The sequence below is a fragment of the Medicago sativa genome, chromosome 6 (assembly GCF_051527215.1).
Source record: "Medicago sativa cultivar Bolivia chromosome 6, Bolivia_mono, whole genome shotgun sequence".
Lineage (NCBI taxonomy): Eukaryota > Viridiplantae > Streptophyta > Magnoliopsida > Fabales > Fabaceae > Medicago > Medicago sativa.
The window spans coordinates 64,531,391-64,548,569 of NC_140754.1; the positions used below are offsets into that span (position 1 = coordinate 64,531,391).

Genomic DNA, 17,179 nt, shown 5'->3' on the forward strand with positions numbered 1-17,179 from the left:
AGTCTGCTAACAAGATCCATCTCTTCCTCTAGCACGGGGACACATACCAACTGAATTTCATTTGAGATCGGCTCCTGACGAGCAAAACGCCCGCACTTAAGTCATCACTCTTTATCAAGAGCAACGACTTGGGGGGCTACTGTTCTGGACCGGCTAAAGAGATTCTTGGCCCATTTACTTAGGCCCAATATCATTCAAAACCCAAACTCCACGTTTGACATTATTGCTCACAACGTACCCCCTCGCCTAAAGGGGGTGCACGAAGCAAAGAGACCGGTTCAAACGAACCCCAACGTCTCTCTTGCACGTTGTGCACGTTCCCGCAATAAAATCTCTGGCGGTTACACTTCCCACGATTTCGTAACCGCCAGAGCCAGGTGTGCCTCCTCAACGGCTCTGCAGCCCTCCACCTCTATAAATTGGGGACTCACCGCAGTCCCCAAGGTAGAACTCTATCTCCCTCTAAAACCCTCACTCTCTGATCTCTACTGACTTGAGCGTCGGAGTGACTGCAGGTACACACCCCCCATCCGCTCCAAGAAGCATTCTGACGCATTCCACCATCGTCACAACCACCGCATTCAAAGCACCGGCAGTCTCCTTCTGATCAGGTACGATCAATATATATTGATGCGAAAATAAGACAATAGAGAGAAAAAGTAAAAATAAAGTTTGAGAGAAAAAGTTGACACAAAATTGCCAAAAAATGGTTATACAAATGTTATTTCTCTTTTTTCTTCAAAAAAAATGTTATTTCTCTTTTTTCCTCTAAAAAAAATGTTGTTTCTCTTTTAAAAAAGTTTTTTATTTATTTTGAAGAGTGTCCGAGAAAAAACGTTTCATGAAGGATGAACAAATTCATGTGTAATTATCCATAAATCTCTCTTATAATAAATCTCAAAAAATAAAAGTTACAAATTATTTTTTATAAATATATAAGAATAAAACTTTCATATTTATATTTCCAGGAAATTTATTCATAGAAATATCTTATAGATTTGAACCAAACACCCCCTTAATTCAAAGTGAATTTAAACTTTAATGAATTGTGTTAGATATGTGAGCTTAATAATATTTTGAGGATAAAACATACATTTGAAGACTAAGACTACACAATTTAGGCGCCTCTTAACATGTTGGTCCAACCTTATAATGATATAATTTTTGTTGTACAAACACACACTGATACAATTTTTTTTTGGCAACTAGAGCTTTTTTTATGCCACCCTATGAATTATATAATCTTTGTTAAACCAAGTTGAGCTTTCATACAATAATTGCTTTCTTTCGGTGACAAACCAAAATATAAGTTGAATTAGGCATTCAGAATGAATTTTTATACTATTTACCCTATATGGAGATAGGTAAAAGAATTACAATATTTCTTATAGGTTGTCAAAATCGGAAAAATGGTATTAATATTGGATTAATTAGGATTGTTAATCAATCACATGCTCCATCCATTAGCAGGGAATTGTCTTGTTGATACATACATACATACACAAATAAATATCTAATTCACCATTGTATGGTGGATAAGACTTATTCCCAAAGCGAGAAAAAACCAAATAGTACTACATAACTTATGGTTGATCCTAGAATCCCATAACCATTAAAATACACCGCAATTGCATAAACATTATTAGCCTCCTCCATAATACGGCACCTCAGAATCAAACATGGTTTCCACTAGCAGACCCTCCTAATGTTAAAGCCAACCCTTGTTTATCACTACTAATTTTATGTTAGTAGCTATTTTTGATTTGAGACAGCCGAGCATGTAGCGGTTGCCTTAAGCCAGTGTAGGGCTCCGAACGCAAATACTTATTTACATTCTCAGAATCGACATGGATTCAAGTTCATAAGAGGTTGAGTGGTAGGAAAAAAACATGGTAAAGAACAATTTGGGTCAGCCACTCCTGCTCCCTGATGGATTATATTCATTTGCTGCATTAGTTGGTTACAAAATTTGTACTAATTAAAAAATATGACATATATGGAAGCAAATGTAAAAGCTTACATGTGCAAATATATATAACTCCTCTGAAAAGTCTTCCATTCACTACTGCAGTCATCAGAAAACCTGAATCAAAGGCTCCATCAACTTTGCTGTGAACTTCAACACCAATCTAGGAATCAAAATCAAGAGTGAAAGAATAAGAAACTAAGAACAGGAAAAAAGGAAATCTCAGATGAGTATATTTTTCAGAATTTGAAAGAAAAGGATTCACCAGGTGCTGATTGTGTCCTCGCCCCTTAGGCTTCGGTTCTAAAGCTTGGCGTTGCTGAATTTGTGCAATTCTTCAAAAATCTCTTATTACTTGAGAAATTATGTGGCTGGCAAGTGCTTAGAATTTTAGTACCAAGTTTGACTCGATGATGGCACGGAGAATCTGTGCAGAAGCATTTGGTTTTTGACCTGGAGTTTGTCCGAGATCAAATTGAGACGAAGATGAATGCTGAGAAAGTGAAAGAGAATGTTCTTGTTCTGATTCCACATCCCACAACTTTGTAGCAGCAATTTTCCTCCTCTTCTGTTGTGAAGTTCCTACATAACATTACAAATTTTGAGTTGAATTCTCAAGTCGTCTTTTACACGTGAAACAGTCTTAAACCTACCTGAATCAAATTGACACGGTTGTAAACCTACCTACCTAGTATGGATAAAAACTAATACATAAGACTCATCATCGACAAGTAAATTCTCTATTTCATTGTTGCTTTGTTTTTTATAATGACGTGAATGCTTGTGGTAATATCAAAATAGAGGTTGTACCAAAAAAAAAAATATCAAAATAGAGGAAACCATTTCTCTAGTGACAACAAAAATCAAGAACTTATCGAGTAAATTGATGACTTGAAAAATTCATTTAAATACTTTTCCTAAGCTCGCAGACTGTGTACATAGTTATTTATAGGATCGATAAGCTATAATCAAATATCAATCTGCAGACAAGTAAACACTCGTAGCAAAAGTAGTTGAATAAGTGTCTGAAAAAATGTTGATGTTACGAGCTGGACACCTTCACCCGGATTCAAACCCGAAGCCTCACACTAGTGTATGTGAGTTTCTGAAACATGCAAATTCATTGATGAAAGTAGGAAACATACTGTCGCGTCATTTTTCGGACGGTCAAAAGTCGTTTGATTGGCGTTTGACCCACTTTCGGTTTCACGACTGAACATTTAATTCTTTTCAAAAGAAAGTGGAAAAAGGTTCAAATACCACATCTTTTAGGGATTAAGGGTTCGGGGGTTGGTTATATTTAGGGAAGGTGTTAAGCACCCTAAATATTCGTAGTACTCTACGAGAACCTCTTGATTTCATTTAATTAGTGTGCTATAAACTTGCTTGCTTTAAAAAATGGAATTTGGAATGATGAAAGAAAATAGAGACCTAATTTATCTACGTTTTTTATTGATTTGGAAGGACGCGTGTCCCTTGCCTATGTACCCGTGAATGATCAAAACCTCGTAGTTCGGGGTAGAAATTGACGTTTGATTGGTTTTATGTTTTTTTTTAATAGTTTTTGAAAAGGTTTTAAAATGAAAAGCCAAATAGCAAATTGGAATTGGTTTGTGTTCTTTATATTGAAAGCAAAATCACTCAAAGTAGCATTACATTGATTGATGTTTGATTTAAGAAAATAAAATAAAAAGACGATCGCTTGATCTAGGATCAAGGTTTGTTTATAAAAATATTTTTTTGTGATTTTTGTTATTTGTAATGTTTTTGTTATTTTGAATAATGATATGAAAATTATATAAGCAGAAATATAATATTAACAGTTGATTTAGGACCAGAGCACTCTGGATTAATTTAATTAAACAAGGACCAGATCGTTCTGGAGAATAATTAAATTTAAACAAAAATATAATATTAACAGTTAATTAGGACCAGAGCACTCTGGATTAATTTAATTAACAAGGACCAGATTGTTCTGGAGAATAATATAATATTAAACAGTTAATTTAGGACCAGAGTACTCTGGATTGAGGTGCGTATTTAATGACAAAATTTAAATATGCATATGATAGTAGTGAATAATAAAATGTGATGCGAAACAAAATAAAGGTGCAAAGGAAATAAAAAAAATGCATGAAAGACGTGGAAAATAAAATAGAATAGAAAATAAAGAAGAAGGGGGTGCATGCAGTAGTATGGGGGGTGTAGAAAATAAAAATGCATGCTCGGCCCTTAAGAGGACAGAGGCGCATGGGCCTGGGGGGAATCGGTTCAGGCCGGTTCAAAGGCTGAACCGATTCGGTTTAATACTATATATATGGGAGGAACTGTTTTTTTTAGTCATTTTTTCATTTCACTTCTCTCTCTTCATATTTCTAGAGAGAGACTCTCTCATCTCTCTCTTCTTTCACTCATCTTCACCGATGAGTTTTCCGGCGGAACAGGGGTGGTCGGAGGAGGTCCGACACGGCGGCCGGCCGTCATAGACGGCGGCGCCGCCACTATTCAAACCCTTTCTTGTTTTATTTGCTCTTCTCAACTCTTTTTCCCTCCTCTTTCCGATTCTTGACTCAGAATCACTAGAAACAATACCCAAAGCCCTAGATCTATGAAACTACCTTTTGTCGGATTTTTGACAGTTTGAGAATGGATTTGTGCAGCGGTTTTGTTAAGGTTCGAAACAGATTTTGATGGTGATTGAATACGGTGATGTTGATGCTGGTTTCGTGTTGTGTTACGTTTGGTTGTTATGGACCGGTTCGAATGAATTGGCTGTTCTGCAGCTTTTCTTTTGTGGCTGTCAAAATTGTTGTATTGTGCTGTGCTGGAAAATTTTGTGTGTTATGCAGGTTTATGCGTGTAAATTTTTGTGTGCTGTTTGGATCCAAATTCCTTCCTTTTGGCTGTATGCAGGAGCTGTATTTATAGAACTTGAATTGAGACAAAGTGTCTGTTAAAACAACAACAGAAAATGGCCTTGTGTGGGATGAAGGGGACAAAGACAGGCTGTGTGGAGCTGGCTTGATATTTTTTGGACAGAATTTTGGACTTAAAAATAAATAATAATAATAATAATAATAATAATAATAATAATAATAATATTAATAAATAATAATGCTAATAATAAATAATAATAAAAATAAGGACTAAAATAAAAAACAAAATGAAGTAAAGAATTTAAAAATGAATTTAATGTTAATTAACTAAAAAGAATCTAAATAAAAGATGGAAACTAAAAATGAAAATTGAAAGAAGAGGGCCCGACTCGGAACCAAATATGAGGTATTTTAAAATACCTCTCTGCCGAATTTTTTACTGAAAAATCAGAGATCAATCTGAGTCAAACGACGCGTGTCGGTGTATGAATGCATGGATTTTTAGTCAAAATTTGGGGTATGACAGATGCCCCTATTTAAGTTTCTTCGTCACGGGATTTAAAAAGATGAAGTTTTTTTTTTTTTAAATCAACGGGTCGAAGAGATTTAAATACTAAGTACACCAATTTTGACCAGTTGAAATGCTGAGAATACAATGCTTATGAATATAATGATATGAATGCATGTGATGCAATTATGAATGCAACGAGCGGCAAGCATATGCCGACTGAGGGACAAACTGATAATTATCACTGGGGAGAGAGGACTGTCTAACATCATTACTGCGGTGAAGACGAACATATTGTCAGCTACTCGCATGAGCAACGACCACATACAGAAAGAAAATATTGTCAGTTACGCGCATGTGTAACGAACACTTACAGAAACAAAATGCCGTTAGTTACCCGCATGTGTAACGACCACTTACCCGCATGAGTAACGACCTTTTACATAAAGAAAATGATGTCGGTTACTCGCATGTGTAACGACTACTTACAGAAACAAATTGCCGTCAGTTACCCGCATGAGTAACGACTATTATCAGAAAGAAAATGACGTCGGTTACCCGCATGTGTAACGACCACTATAGAAAGAAAATGTCGTCTGTTACCCGCATGAGTAACGACCACTTACAGAAAGAAAATGCTATCGGTTACCCGCATGAGTAACGACCTTCTACAGAAAGAAAATGTCGCCGGTTACCCGCATGTGTAACGACCACTTTACTGAAACAAATTGCCGTCAGTTACCCGCATGAGTAACGACTACTTACAGAAACAAAATGCTATCGGTTACCCGCATGAGTAACGACTACGTTTAGAAACAAAATGTTGTCAGTTACCCGCATGAGTAATGACTACATACAGAAAGAAAATGTTGTCAGTTACCCGCATGAGTAATGACACATTGGGATGATTTAATGGGTCCTGCCACTTTGACTTGAATCAGACACATTGACATGACATTTTTATGTATTAGAGTAAGACATAGACAAATAATGGAACTAAGTATGAATGATATTTTATGCGTGCTATGTATGCATGAATGAATGTATGCGTATGAGACTCATATGACAGTATAATGCTAAGACTGTTGAGACAAGATTGGGCAGGTCCAAAGGAAGCAACCCGACGTTATGTTACAAGCATTCAACACTCTTCATTGGGGAATAACATCACTTGGGGATGAATCAAGCATTGACGGGGTACAACCCTTCAAACAAATCACTGGCAGAAGTCGCCATTCGTAAACCAGCATAAAATGATGCCTCTGTCTTTGTTTTTTTTCATTTTTTTTCTTTTCGGAATCCCTAATTTTTGGCTGGATCGCCCTTTCGGGTTTTCGATCCACCGGGATGCTCATTTTTTTGTTTAAGTCGCCTTTTCAGGTTTTCGACTTAGCGAGCTTTTTTTTTTTTTGTATATTTTTTTTTTGACAGAGGTCATCTCACAGCTTTTGGTCATGTTTCCCTTCCAGAAAGTAACTGTCCTTGAGACGGATGCTGATGTATGTTTCGCCTACTCATCAGTTCAAAGAAAATGTACTTGTTGTTTATGCATTTCAAAAGACATGAAAAAGTTTTTTTTTTTTTAAATATTTTTTTTTTTGCTTTAAGTATAATCATCAAAAATAGAAGAAAATTTTGTAAACAGAAAGGATGAGAATTTCAAATAAATGGGCATAGGCTCAAATTAGATGTAATGGAATGGTAGCCTGTGACACCCTAAATCCCAAGAATAATTATTTCTATTATTTAATTAAAAATAGATTTTGATTCGCAGCGGAAAGTGTCAAATAAAAACTTCTCTAATGATATAGGAATTCTTCCACAAAATTTAGGATATCACATTGACTCATAACAAACATAATTCATATTTTACTTCATTAAAAATTATAGTAATAATAACATCGAATCTTTTTCTTTTGAAAATATTTCATTTTACATCATAGACAATGGTTTTCTTGCACAAAATTAAATAAGTAAGCATATCCCTTTTCCCGTGTCACTATCAGAGCGGTGCTATTCCCCAAAATAACCGACGACACAAGACAAGTCCTCACGAAAGGCATGCACTTGACTCCAAGACTCATAACCTATATAACTACGGTTTCGCAACCGCAGGGCCAAGCCAGCAAACACAAACAACGAAGGGGTGAGTTCCGAGAACATGTAATAGTATAAAAAAAATGAGAAGAACACGTAAGCAATGAAGTCAAAGTCGTTTCACACCACAAACATAATATTCAGAACCATGAAGAATATACTATATCATCTTCATCTATATTAGTAGGAAATATCATTACAACTTAAGAACCAAAAAAAAACTTCACAAACACAATGTCACAATTCAATTCCAACTAGTCACAACACATGTAGTCCCCAATAACCATCTTCATAAGAACATCAACAAATAATCACCTTCATCGTCTCACACAATTACATTAATAGACATCACAAGGTAATTCGTTAAAACATCACAACTTAACAACTTTCGACAACACGGCTCAACTTGACAATGCACTCTTAACAACTTAACAACTTAAATCATCGTGAAACTTCTTGATATGCAAATGCATGTGGTACCATTCAACAACATATATGAGCGTAATTAGGCTCTTCAACAAGTGAGCATAAAGCTGCCGGGCTTAAAGCCCCCAACGTAGTTTGAGCACAAAGGCTGTTGGGCCTAAAGCCCCCAACTTTAATGAGCACAAAGGCTGCCGGGCCTAAAGCCCCCAACTTTAATGAGCACAAAGGCTGTCGGGCCTAAAGCCCCCAACTTTAATGAGCACAAAGGCTGTCGGGCCTAAAACCCCCAACTTTAATGAGCACAAAGGTTGCCGGGCCTAAAGCCCCCAACTTTAATGAGTATGCAATGGACTCAATCTTCCTACAACTTAGACAACAACGTGATCATCTTATACAACTCATAATCATGGGTAACTTCTTAAATTTCTGCAACTTAGACCGACTCATGCAACTTCAAACTTTTAAATGATCAACAGCATTAAACAGCACATATTAATTCATAGCATATCAACATTTAAGAATATCAAAAAGACATTTAGCAAAATACATATCATTCACACATGACCATTTAGAAGCACATCATTGAATATCACATCTTTAAATCACACATAATCATATTCCAATAGTTATCATATACATGTGGCATACCAATAATTACATTCAAATACATAACATCACATCTATATCAATCATTAAATAAGTCATCAATCTAAATAGTTGCAGCAAATCAAGCATAAGCACCCACAAATTTATCCATGACTTCAAATACTACATATTCACATAATTTAAATCAAGCAACACCTTAATAATGTTTCTAATTCTTCTTTTAACCTCCCACATATAAATTTGCACATTAATTAATTATTCTCTCAAAGGGCTACAACCGTCGCGGTGAGCCCCGAATGAACTTTGGGAAATACGGCTTTCCCGTTCATCCCAATTAATTTACACTCATGATCTCGAATTCTTCTCTCTCACCCCATACCTGGATTGAAGCTCATATAATATAAGAAACTTGGCATCAACATCAATCTGAATATTTGAACAATGAGCGTCCCTTTTTCGTTGGTGTAGCGACTTAGTGTTTATTTCCTCTTGTGGATTGAATTGGCTAAAATACATTTACCTATGGAACATGCATGATTTTCGGTTTCAACAACAAACACTCTTGTTTCTCTAGCAATTGTAGGTGGCGGTGCTAATTTATTCTTTTTCTCATGTTCACCGCTGGTCCTCTTTCTCTCTCTCGGTCGATGCTTCCTTTATCCCTTTTCAGTTAACATAGTGCAACTGCTGCTATACATGTTCTTCTGTTTCTCTCGTTTCTGATTTTAGGTTACTAGGGTTTTATGTCTCTTATTCTAAATACATTGCACATCAGCCAATCTATTCTAACACTCATTGGTTTTATATCCTTTTCTACTATTTAGGCCCCACTCAACTATATACACCCACTCATTTATTCTCTTCACACATGAATAATATAAACTAATTTTATTTTACTCACTTATAACTAATATCATCCCAAAAATACTCCTAGTAAATTACTATCATTTTTCTATAATGATTAGAATAATAAATCAATAAAAAAAATATTTTAAATAGCTTTACTGTCATTAAACTTCAGTAAATTATTATGCAAACACTCAAATCAAACAAGTAGAAAATTATCACATCCTATCAAAGATATACATTACAAAAAGAATTTAGAATTTGGGGTGTTACATAGCCTGCCAAAGGCGAAGCTCCACGGATTTTAAAAAGTTTGGAAAATGGTAATTATAAAGGGAAAGGTACATTGAACACAATAACCGTTATACTCCCTGACAACTTTGAATTTCACTGTTCCGGGTTATTGATTTGCAGATGCTTCATATTGGAGATCCTTTTGACAATTGAAGTGCCCCAAGTGAGTCATGTCTGACCCGATGCAGTTACTTTGTCATGATCCTTAACTTTTGCATAGATCGCCCTTGCGGGTTTCAACCTATCAGGATAAACATTTTTTTTATATGTCTCTACCTTTTGCATAGACCGCCCTTTCAGGTTTTCAGTCCATCGAGACACTCTTCTCTTTTTTGTCTAAGCCGCCTTTTCAGGTTTGCGACTTATCGAGCTTTTTCATTTTAACAAAGTATTTCTTGACTGCACCTGGTATTCACAAATTTGCTACCATCCATTGTGAATTGGCATCCATTTGCCCCTGGAATCGAGTAATATATTTTCTTGCACCAAGCCACTTTCTTAACATTCGCGGGGACAAACCTGCTTTGTTGCATACTTGCTTTATCCTTTTGACATAACTGTCTGTGACATACGACGGTAATACTTTTAAATCTTTTATTGGAACTTCCATTGACGGCAGTTTGACTTCCATGAGAAGCACTGCCTTTACGTTGTATACTGAGGGATGGAGGGGGATTGCCCCTGTTGAAGTGTGTACTGAAGTACAATACCCATGCAAGGCCAATTGTAGCATCTCGTGCTAGTTCTTGTGCGTGAAAGTCCTCTTCTGGACAATCCTTCTTGATATTTGCAGCTTCGATGGCCAAGATGCCCCAGTAGGCAGTATATCTTATTGGAAACTTCTTCATCATCCTTCTCTTCAGCCTCGAATACAAAGAACTCAAAGTCAATAGAGAGTACCGGGTTAAAGCGTTCAACGGGTTTATTAATGCATGATTTGATTATTAATATAAACAATATGATTATGCAGGTATGTTGAACTGATTAGAGAAAAAAAAGTTTTTTTTTTTGTATTACCATTCTTCCAGAAAGCACAAAAATAAAAACAAAGGTGGGATCAAAATGATCTTTTTATTAATGATGGAAAATACATGAAGCAAAAACCCTACACAAGTTCACTTAAGTCTCGGGCGGGACGAAAGGATTTTTTTTCTTAAAAAACATAAAACAACAAGCAAACATATTTCTTGAACAATTGAGTAGTGGAAGGAAATATCGATGATGATCCGACTGCGGCTGGCCATTCCATGTGTTACAAACACTAGATATTATGATTTGGTAGCGGATTGACTTGCACATTTGGACCTAAGTCTGTGAAGGTTAAATTCTTGCTCTGGATTAACTTCTGAACCTCCTCCTTAAGACAAATGCAATGTTCAACATCGTGCCCCGGTGCCCCTTGATGGAATTCACAGGTGTGGTCGGCACGGTACCAGTGAGGTAAAGGATTTTGCACGCGAGGGGGTGCCTTGAGTTGCACCAAATTTCTTGCGAGTAGTGAGGGTAACAAATCCTTATACAACACAGGTATAGGAGGGAACTGGTTTCTAGGAGGGCGAGGCTGTTGTTGAGCTTGAGGATGATGCTGATGTTGAGGTGGTGGATAGTGATATGGTTGTTGGTGGAATTGTTGAGGGTTATGTGGTTGATAATTTGGTTGGTACAGTGGTGGATAATATTGTGGAGGTCCCTGAGGCCTTGGCAGTCTTTGGGGTGCGATGTTGGCAACATAGGAATAGTTTGAATGCACAGGCTAATGTCCGCTGTAAGCCACCATGCCCACTTCCTGAGTGTTCTTCTTCGGATATCCATTTCCAAACTTCCTATTACCACTGGATGAACCACCTGATGAGTCACCCGACAAACCACTCGATGAACCACTTTCTTTAGCCATATGTCCCTTCCGGGCCCAATCTTCAATGTGCACCCCCATGTCTACCATGTCAGTAAATTTTTGCGAAGCACAAGCAAGCATCTTCTCTGAGTAGAAAGGGCTCAGTGTTTCATAGAACAAATCAGAAATTTCCTTCTCATCCAGAGATGGGCGGATCTGAGCAGACTTTTGGATAAACCGCTGGGCATATTCTTTGAAGGATTCTTTATGCCCCTGGGTCATAGATTGCAACTCCTTCCTATTAGGTGCCAAATATGAATTGTACTTGTACTGGTGGATGAAAGCATTTGCCAGTTCCTCAAAAGAAGCAACACTTTTCAGATTCATGTACCATGTATGTGCAGGGCCAGACAAACTGTCCTGGAAACAGTAGATAAACAGAGGCTCATCTTTCTTATGAGCTGTCATCTTCCTTACGTACATGGTTAAGTGCATTTGAGGGCACGTTTCTCCCGTGTACTTCTCGAAAGTCGATGTCTTGAACTTATACGGTATCACCACATCTGGGACCAGACAGAGGTCATGCACATTCTGATTAAACACTTCTTTACCACGAATGTTCCTCAACTCTTTCTGTACTGCTTCCAATTTCTCTTCCATGTTGCCCATTCGATCATTACCCAGTACACTACCCGAATGATAAATTTGTCCTTCCTCTTGCTGAGTTGCATGGACAGCAGGTCCTGCTTGTGTTACAGTGGCCTGGGGAAACTGTTGACCGTAAGGAAATGAGATTTCATTAGCCCCGGGACGAAGACCTACGTTAGGCATACGTGGCATACCCCATGGATAACCTTTTGGCATGTCATACATAGGGTTAAAAGTAAATCTTTCTGGACCCGGAGGATGGAAACCCTCATTGTACATGACACCTGATGAGCAGCCCACCTCAAGAGATTGCAAAATTCCAGTAGATGCCGCAGCTGTAGCGATTGGCTGTGAAATACCCTCAGCCGTAGCGGAAACGACCCTGTTAGGAATTGGCTCGGAGGCTACTGCTTGTTCCCTTTCAGCCATTATAACGTCCATCATGATTGACAGCTTCTCCAACTCAAGCTTTAGACGATCAACTTCCCCTCTAAGCTCAACATTTTCTTGTTCTGTGGATGACATCCTTCTTCTGATGTAGCTCGAGTGTGATGAATGCGAGTAGGTCTTTTCTGAGTATTGCGGGCCAATTTGTTTGAAATGAGTTGACCTTTTATGGAAGAGTGTTTTATCTTGGTTTTCGGGTGTCAAACATTGATTACGTTTGAACCTTTTAAACCGGTGATATCTTATTTTTTCTTGGGAAGGGAAAAAGTAAGCAAAACCCTTGAGAATCGAGGTCCGGGAGTTGTTTTCGCTACGGGAAGGTGTTAGGCACCCATAACGACTATAGTAACCTATAGGAACCGTCTTTAATTTCTACGCGCGCGCTTTATTTTTAAATGCTATTTGAAAATGTTATTTACACCTAAAATTTGCTAAGTGAAGAATTGGAGGGAGAAGAATGTTTTTGTTTTCGTTGGTTGATTTTAAGTTTGAAAATTGGATTTTGAAGAATAGAAAGAGGCCTCAAGGGCATGAGATTGTAAAAAGTGGGGTTGGATTAGTGAATTGCAAAATGTAGTCAAAGTATGATTAATTTTCATTGAAATTTGATTAAGAAAATGAAAAGGAACATTCAATGGGATTTTGGATCCCAAGGTTTATTTGGAAAATGGTTTGAGTGAAATTTATTCATGTTTTTTTTGGGAAAATGATTTTTCCTAAGTATAAAGCCTAAACATACATCTAAACATACAATCCTAAACATACATCTAAACATGCATATTCTAACTATATAGTGATGTGTGTGCATGTGTCGGTGCTTGTGTCGGTGTACATCATTAGAGTCCATTGTCCTTATTACATCATGCCCTAGATACATTCTATGGTCTTGCAAGAATTAAAAAATGGCATAAAAGTAAAGTACAAGAATTCCTAGGCTTTTACATTCTAACTTTGCATGAAAATTAAAGAGCAAGAAACAAAGTGGAAATGGAGGATAGGATGCTTTAAGAAACATGAAACAAAAAGATTAGCAATACAAGATATAATATGGAAAATAAAGCAAGTAGAAATTGCATAACAAAATGAGCAAAACTTAACCAAAAAGTAACAAAAACTTTAGCCAAAAAATGGGAAAATGGACTTGAAGAATTACCATAACATCAAAGCAAATTTAAGACTTAAAATTCTCATATCAATGGTCATTTTCAAACGGTTCATTTCAGCCACATCATGAGAATCATAAGGACAAATATGTGCCAAGACCTATAGTGCATCTTTGAATCCATTTTACACATTATTTCTCATGGTAACAATACACATTACTTATGAAACAAGAAATTCACAATTTGCACTTTCAAAATAGCCAAACAAACACAATTTTCAGAGGTAAACACATTACACATTTGCATATTAAGTATTAACGCAATGTGGCAAAATATTGGTATCAAAAACATACAAAGACTTCACAAAAATTGGCAAGAAGTGATACAAAATCACAAGAGAATTCTACATAAACTCTTGTCATTTTTTAACATGCAAGAAGAAAACACAAGAATCAAGTCTCATGTATCAATATCGGCCACGAGGATGTTCATGCAATTTTTGAAAGTTTTTCCAAGATTTTACCAAAGTTAACACTAAACTAAACAAGCAATCAATATTTTCACCTATATTTTTCTAAGCAATTTTAACATGTAAAACACATCAAGAATTAACAAAAATATCAAGAAAAACAACTAGAAAAGCTTTAGAATTTTTATCAAGCAATTTTGAGGCAAACACGGGTCTACCTGGCAAGAAGTAGCGTGCGGATAGCAAAAATGCAGCAAAGAGCAAGAATAAGGCCCAGGCCCTTGGGAATTGAAGGTGGATCCACCAAGTTTGGTACCACTAGCATAATCTTAGCGGCTTCACTCTTCATCTGGATTATTCTTTGGTAGAGTTTCAATGTTCCATGTTTCAAGAGAAGCAAGTTCTCCCATAAGGGCATTATAGGACTTCCATCCAATTGTAGTTGTAGTATCATGCTCCTACTGATCAAATCAATTCCAGCGGCAAGCCTAGGGAGCAAATCAATTGCATCGGCAATGTGCTGTTGTTGATTTTCAACATAGCCTGCATCTTTGTTATTCACGTTACCACTTGAATCACGCAATCGCATCAACAACCAATGAAAGCAATTTCTCATGTGAGACTTCACCAATATCTGAGCTGAATCGGAGAATCGAAGAACTTGATACGAAAAACTTCAGTAAAAACTCGATCTGGACAAACACCTCTTTCTATTCTCCTCGGTTTCCGATCTGCCGCTGCTTCTTTTCACTCCATCTGGTTCCGTTTGTTTCTTCACGCTTCTGATCAGTTCGACTCGAACTTTGTACGACTTATTTTCTTCTGTTTTCACATTCGATTGCAGCACTTCCTTCACGGCCTCATTCCCTTGAGCTTGCGCGTTACGATTGCGACGTTATCGAATCTTTGCGGTTTCTTGATGAATTGTTGAGGACTGGTTTGGTGAAGGTCCACTGAGATTGATTTTCGTTGGAATTGAAGCTTTCACTGCTATTGATTTACATTGGAATTGAAGCTCTCTTGCTGATTTGATGACTGATTGTTGATATGAAACGTTTGGGTGTGAATTTGAGTGTTGTTGATCGTTTTTGGGATTAATTTGTGAATTGGTGATGAATTTGTGGAGGTTGAAGGTGGTGGTTGAAGGTGGTGGTTGAAGGTGGTTATGGTGGAGATGTGGTGGTTATGGAGGTTGTTGAAGCTTTTGGTTATGGTGGAAGTTAGTTAGAGGAGAGAGAAAGTTGTTAGAGGAGAAAAAAAGAGAGAAAATAAATTATGAATTTTTGTGATTTTTGTGGAGTTTTTTGTGAAATGATTTTGTTAATGAACCTTGACCATGACTTTGACCTATTTATAGGTGATGTGGGAATGCTTGGACTAATGATGTGATGCCACGTGGCACTTGACTTGTAACAAACCTTGACTTTGACTCTAACAAACTTAAAAAGGATTAAAATGCAAATAACAAACGTACGAGGACCAAAATGAAAATTAAAACTAAAATTGAATTGAAAAAGTAAATTGAAAATTAACGTAAAGCGAGACGATTAAAAACAACAAAGCAGATTAAAATGAAACAGAAATATTATGTGAAATGACCAAAACGCCCCTAGGGACTAAAACGACTAAAAATGACTCAGATGAAATTTTAAAATGGATTTTTAACAGGAAATTAAAGCAAAGACTTATACAAACAAAATTAAAAGACTCAGAGACAATTTTAAGAATTTAAACAGGGTTTTGACACTTGAAAAGACTAAAATGCCCCTGGGGGCAAAACTGACTCAAAATGACTTCAAATGCAATTTTAAAATGGATTTTGACATAGAATTGAAATGAAGACTTATTCAAACTATTTGAAAGGACTCAAACAAATTTTTAAGGATTAAAAGAGATTTTGACATAGGAAATGACTAAAATGCCCTTACATGTGAATTTTTCAAATAACATTGAAATAAAATGCAGAGAAAGATGCAATTGATCAGAGACATATCAAATGACTTGAAATGCAAGATAAGAAGAATTGAGTTGGTATTTTTAGGTCCAAAATTAGGGTATAACAGCTGCCCCTATTTAAGTTTCTTTGTCCGGAGAGTCAAGAGACGAAGTCTTAGAGTTGACGGGACGAAGATACTTAAATATTAACATTTGCACTGCTTTTGGACATAAAAATACGTTTTCAGATTTTCAAAAACATGAATGTTATGCAATACTTTGATTATGAATGCAAGACAAACAACTGGAGTCTATGGAACCTGTCATGTCACTGGGGATTCAGGTAGATATTGACAGGGTAGACAAACCTGGGAATAGAAAATAGGGTACAAGTTGTTCTTTGGGTCGAACTAGCCACTTGACCAAGGAATACAAAACAAGAGATAGGTGCAAGCTGCTCTCGGGATCGAACTTGGCACTTGACCGAAAACATAGACATATAGGCAGATACGAGTTGTTCTTTGGATCGAACTTGACACTTGGTTGAAGATACAAACAGATAGGCAGACACAAACTGTTCTTTTGGATTGAACTGGCTGTTTGGCCGAAGGCATAGACAAAAAGGGTTGATACAAGCTGTTTCTTTGGATCGAACTTGCTTGTTGGATTATCACCACGTCATGTGGGAGAGTGCAGACTGTTCTCTTAGAACGAACTCGTCGTTTGACCGATAACAAAGCATAAGCTGGGTACAAACTGTTCTTCAGATTTGAACTTGCCGTCTGACTGATAACAGAGTATGAGCTGGGTACAAACTGTTCTTCAAATCGAACTTGCCGTTTGACCAATGACAAAGCATAAGCTGGGTACAAATTGTTCTATCGAACTTGCCGTTTGTCCGGAAGCATAGGTATACAAGTAGGTACAAGTGGTTCTTTTTTGGATCGAACCTGGCACTTGACCAGTAACAAGATATCAATTGAAAGTCTGGCTTAACAAGATACCAATTGAGGGTAAATTGTTATTGACTTGATTTGGAAATAGACATGACCATTTTTGTTGGCCCAAGAGTAAATTGAGAGTAAATTGACATTGATTTGAGTTGAAAATTGACATTGAAAGTT

The 17,179-nt window shown here is 36.8% G+C and overlaps 2 protein-coding genes and 1 long non-coding RNA gene across 4 annotated transcripts in view; all 3 read right to left on the reverse strand.

Annotated features, from left to right (window-relative positions):
- Window positions 1-1,410: 1,410 nt before the first annotated feature.
- Window positions 1,411-17,179, reverse strand: part of LOC146916297 (uncharacterized) — a 46,104-nt gene continuing 30,335 nt past the window's right edge. Inside the window, exons 2-4 of one of the 2 annotated variants that reach the window (XR_015014974.1) lie at window positions 2,232-2,548; window positions 2,021-2,129; window positions 1,411-1,926 (exon numbers count right to left, since the gene is read on the reverse strand). The gene's annotated coding sequence lies outside the window, so the exon portion shown is untranslated. Of the gene's footprint in view, window positions 2,130-2,231; window positions 2,549-17,179 lie in introns of both variants that reach the window. The other variant, XR_015014973.1, reaches the window with a different exon arrangement.
- LOC146916298 (uncharacterized) lies at window positions 7,218-9,210 on the reverse strand. Its single transcript, XR_015013800.1, has 2 exons — window positions 8,859-9,210; window positions 7,218-7,445 (listed from the first exon to the last, which is right to left on the reverse strand). It is a non-coding gene; the product is annotated as an uncharacterized LOC146916298 (long non-coding RNA).
- On the reverse strand, window positions 11,373-12,626 carry LOC146916299 (uncharacterized). Its single transcript, XM_085721593.1, has one exon. It carries the CDS (start codon window positions 12,624-12,626, stop codon window positions 11,373-11,375), a length of 1,254 nt encoding a protein of 417 aa, XP_085577719.1.

Coding starts and splice junctions, on each gene's coding strand:
- LOC146916299 (XM_085721593.1), bottom strand. CDS start 12,626: ATGTCATCCACAGAACAAGAAAATGTTGAGCTTAGAGGGGAAGTTGAT.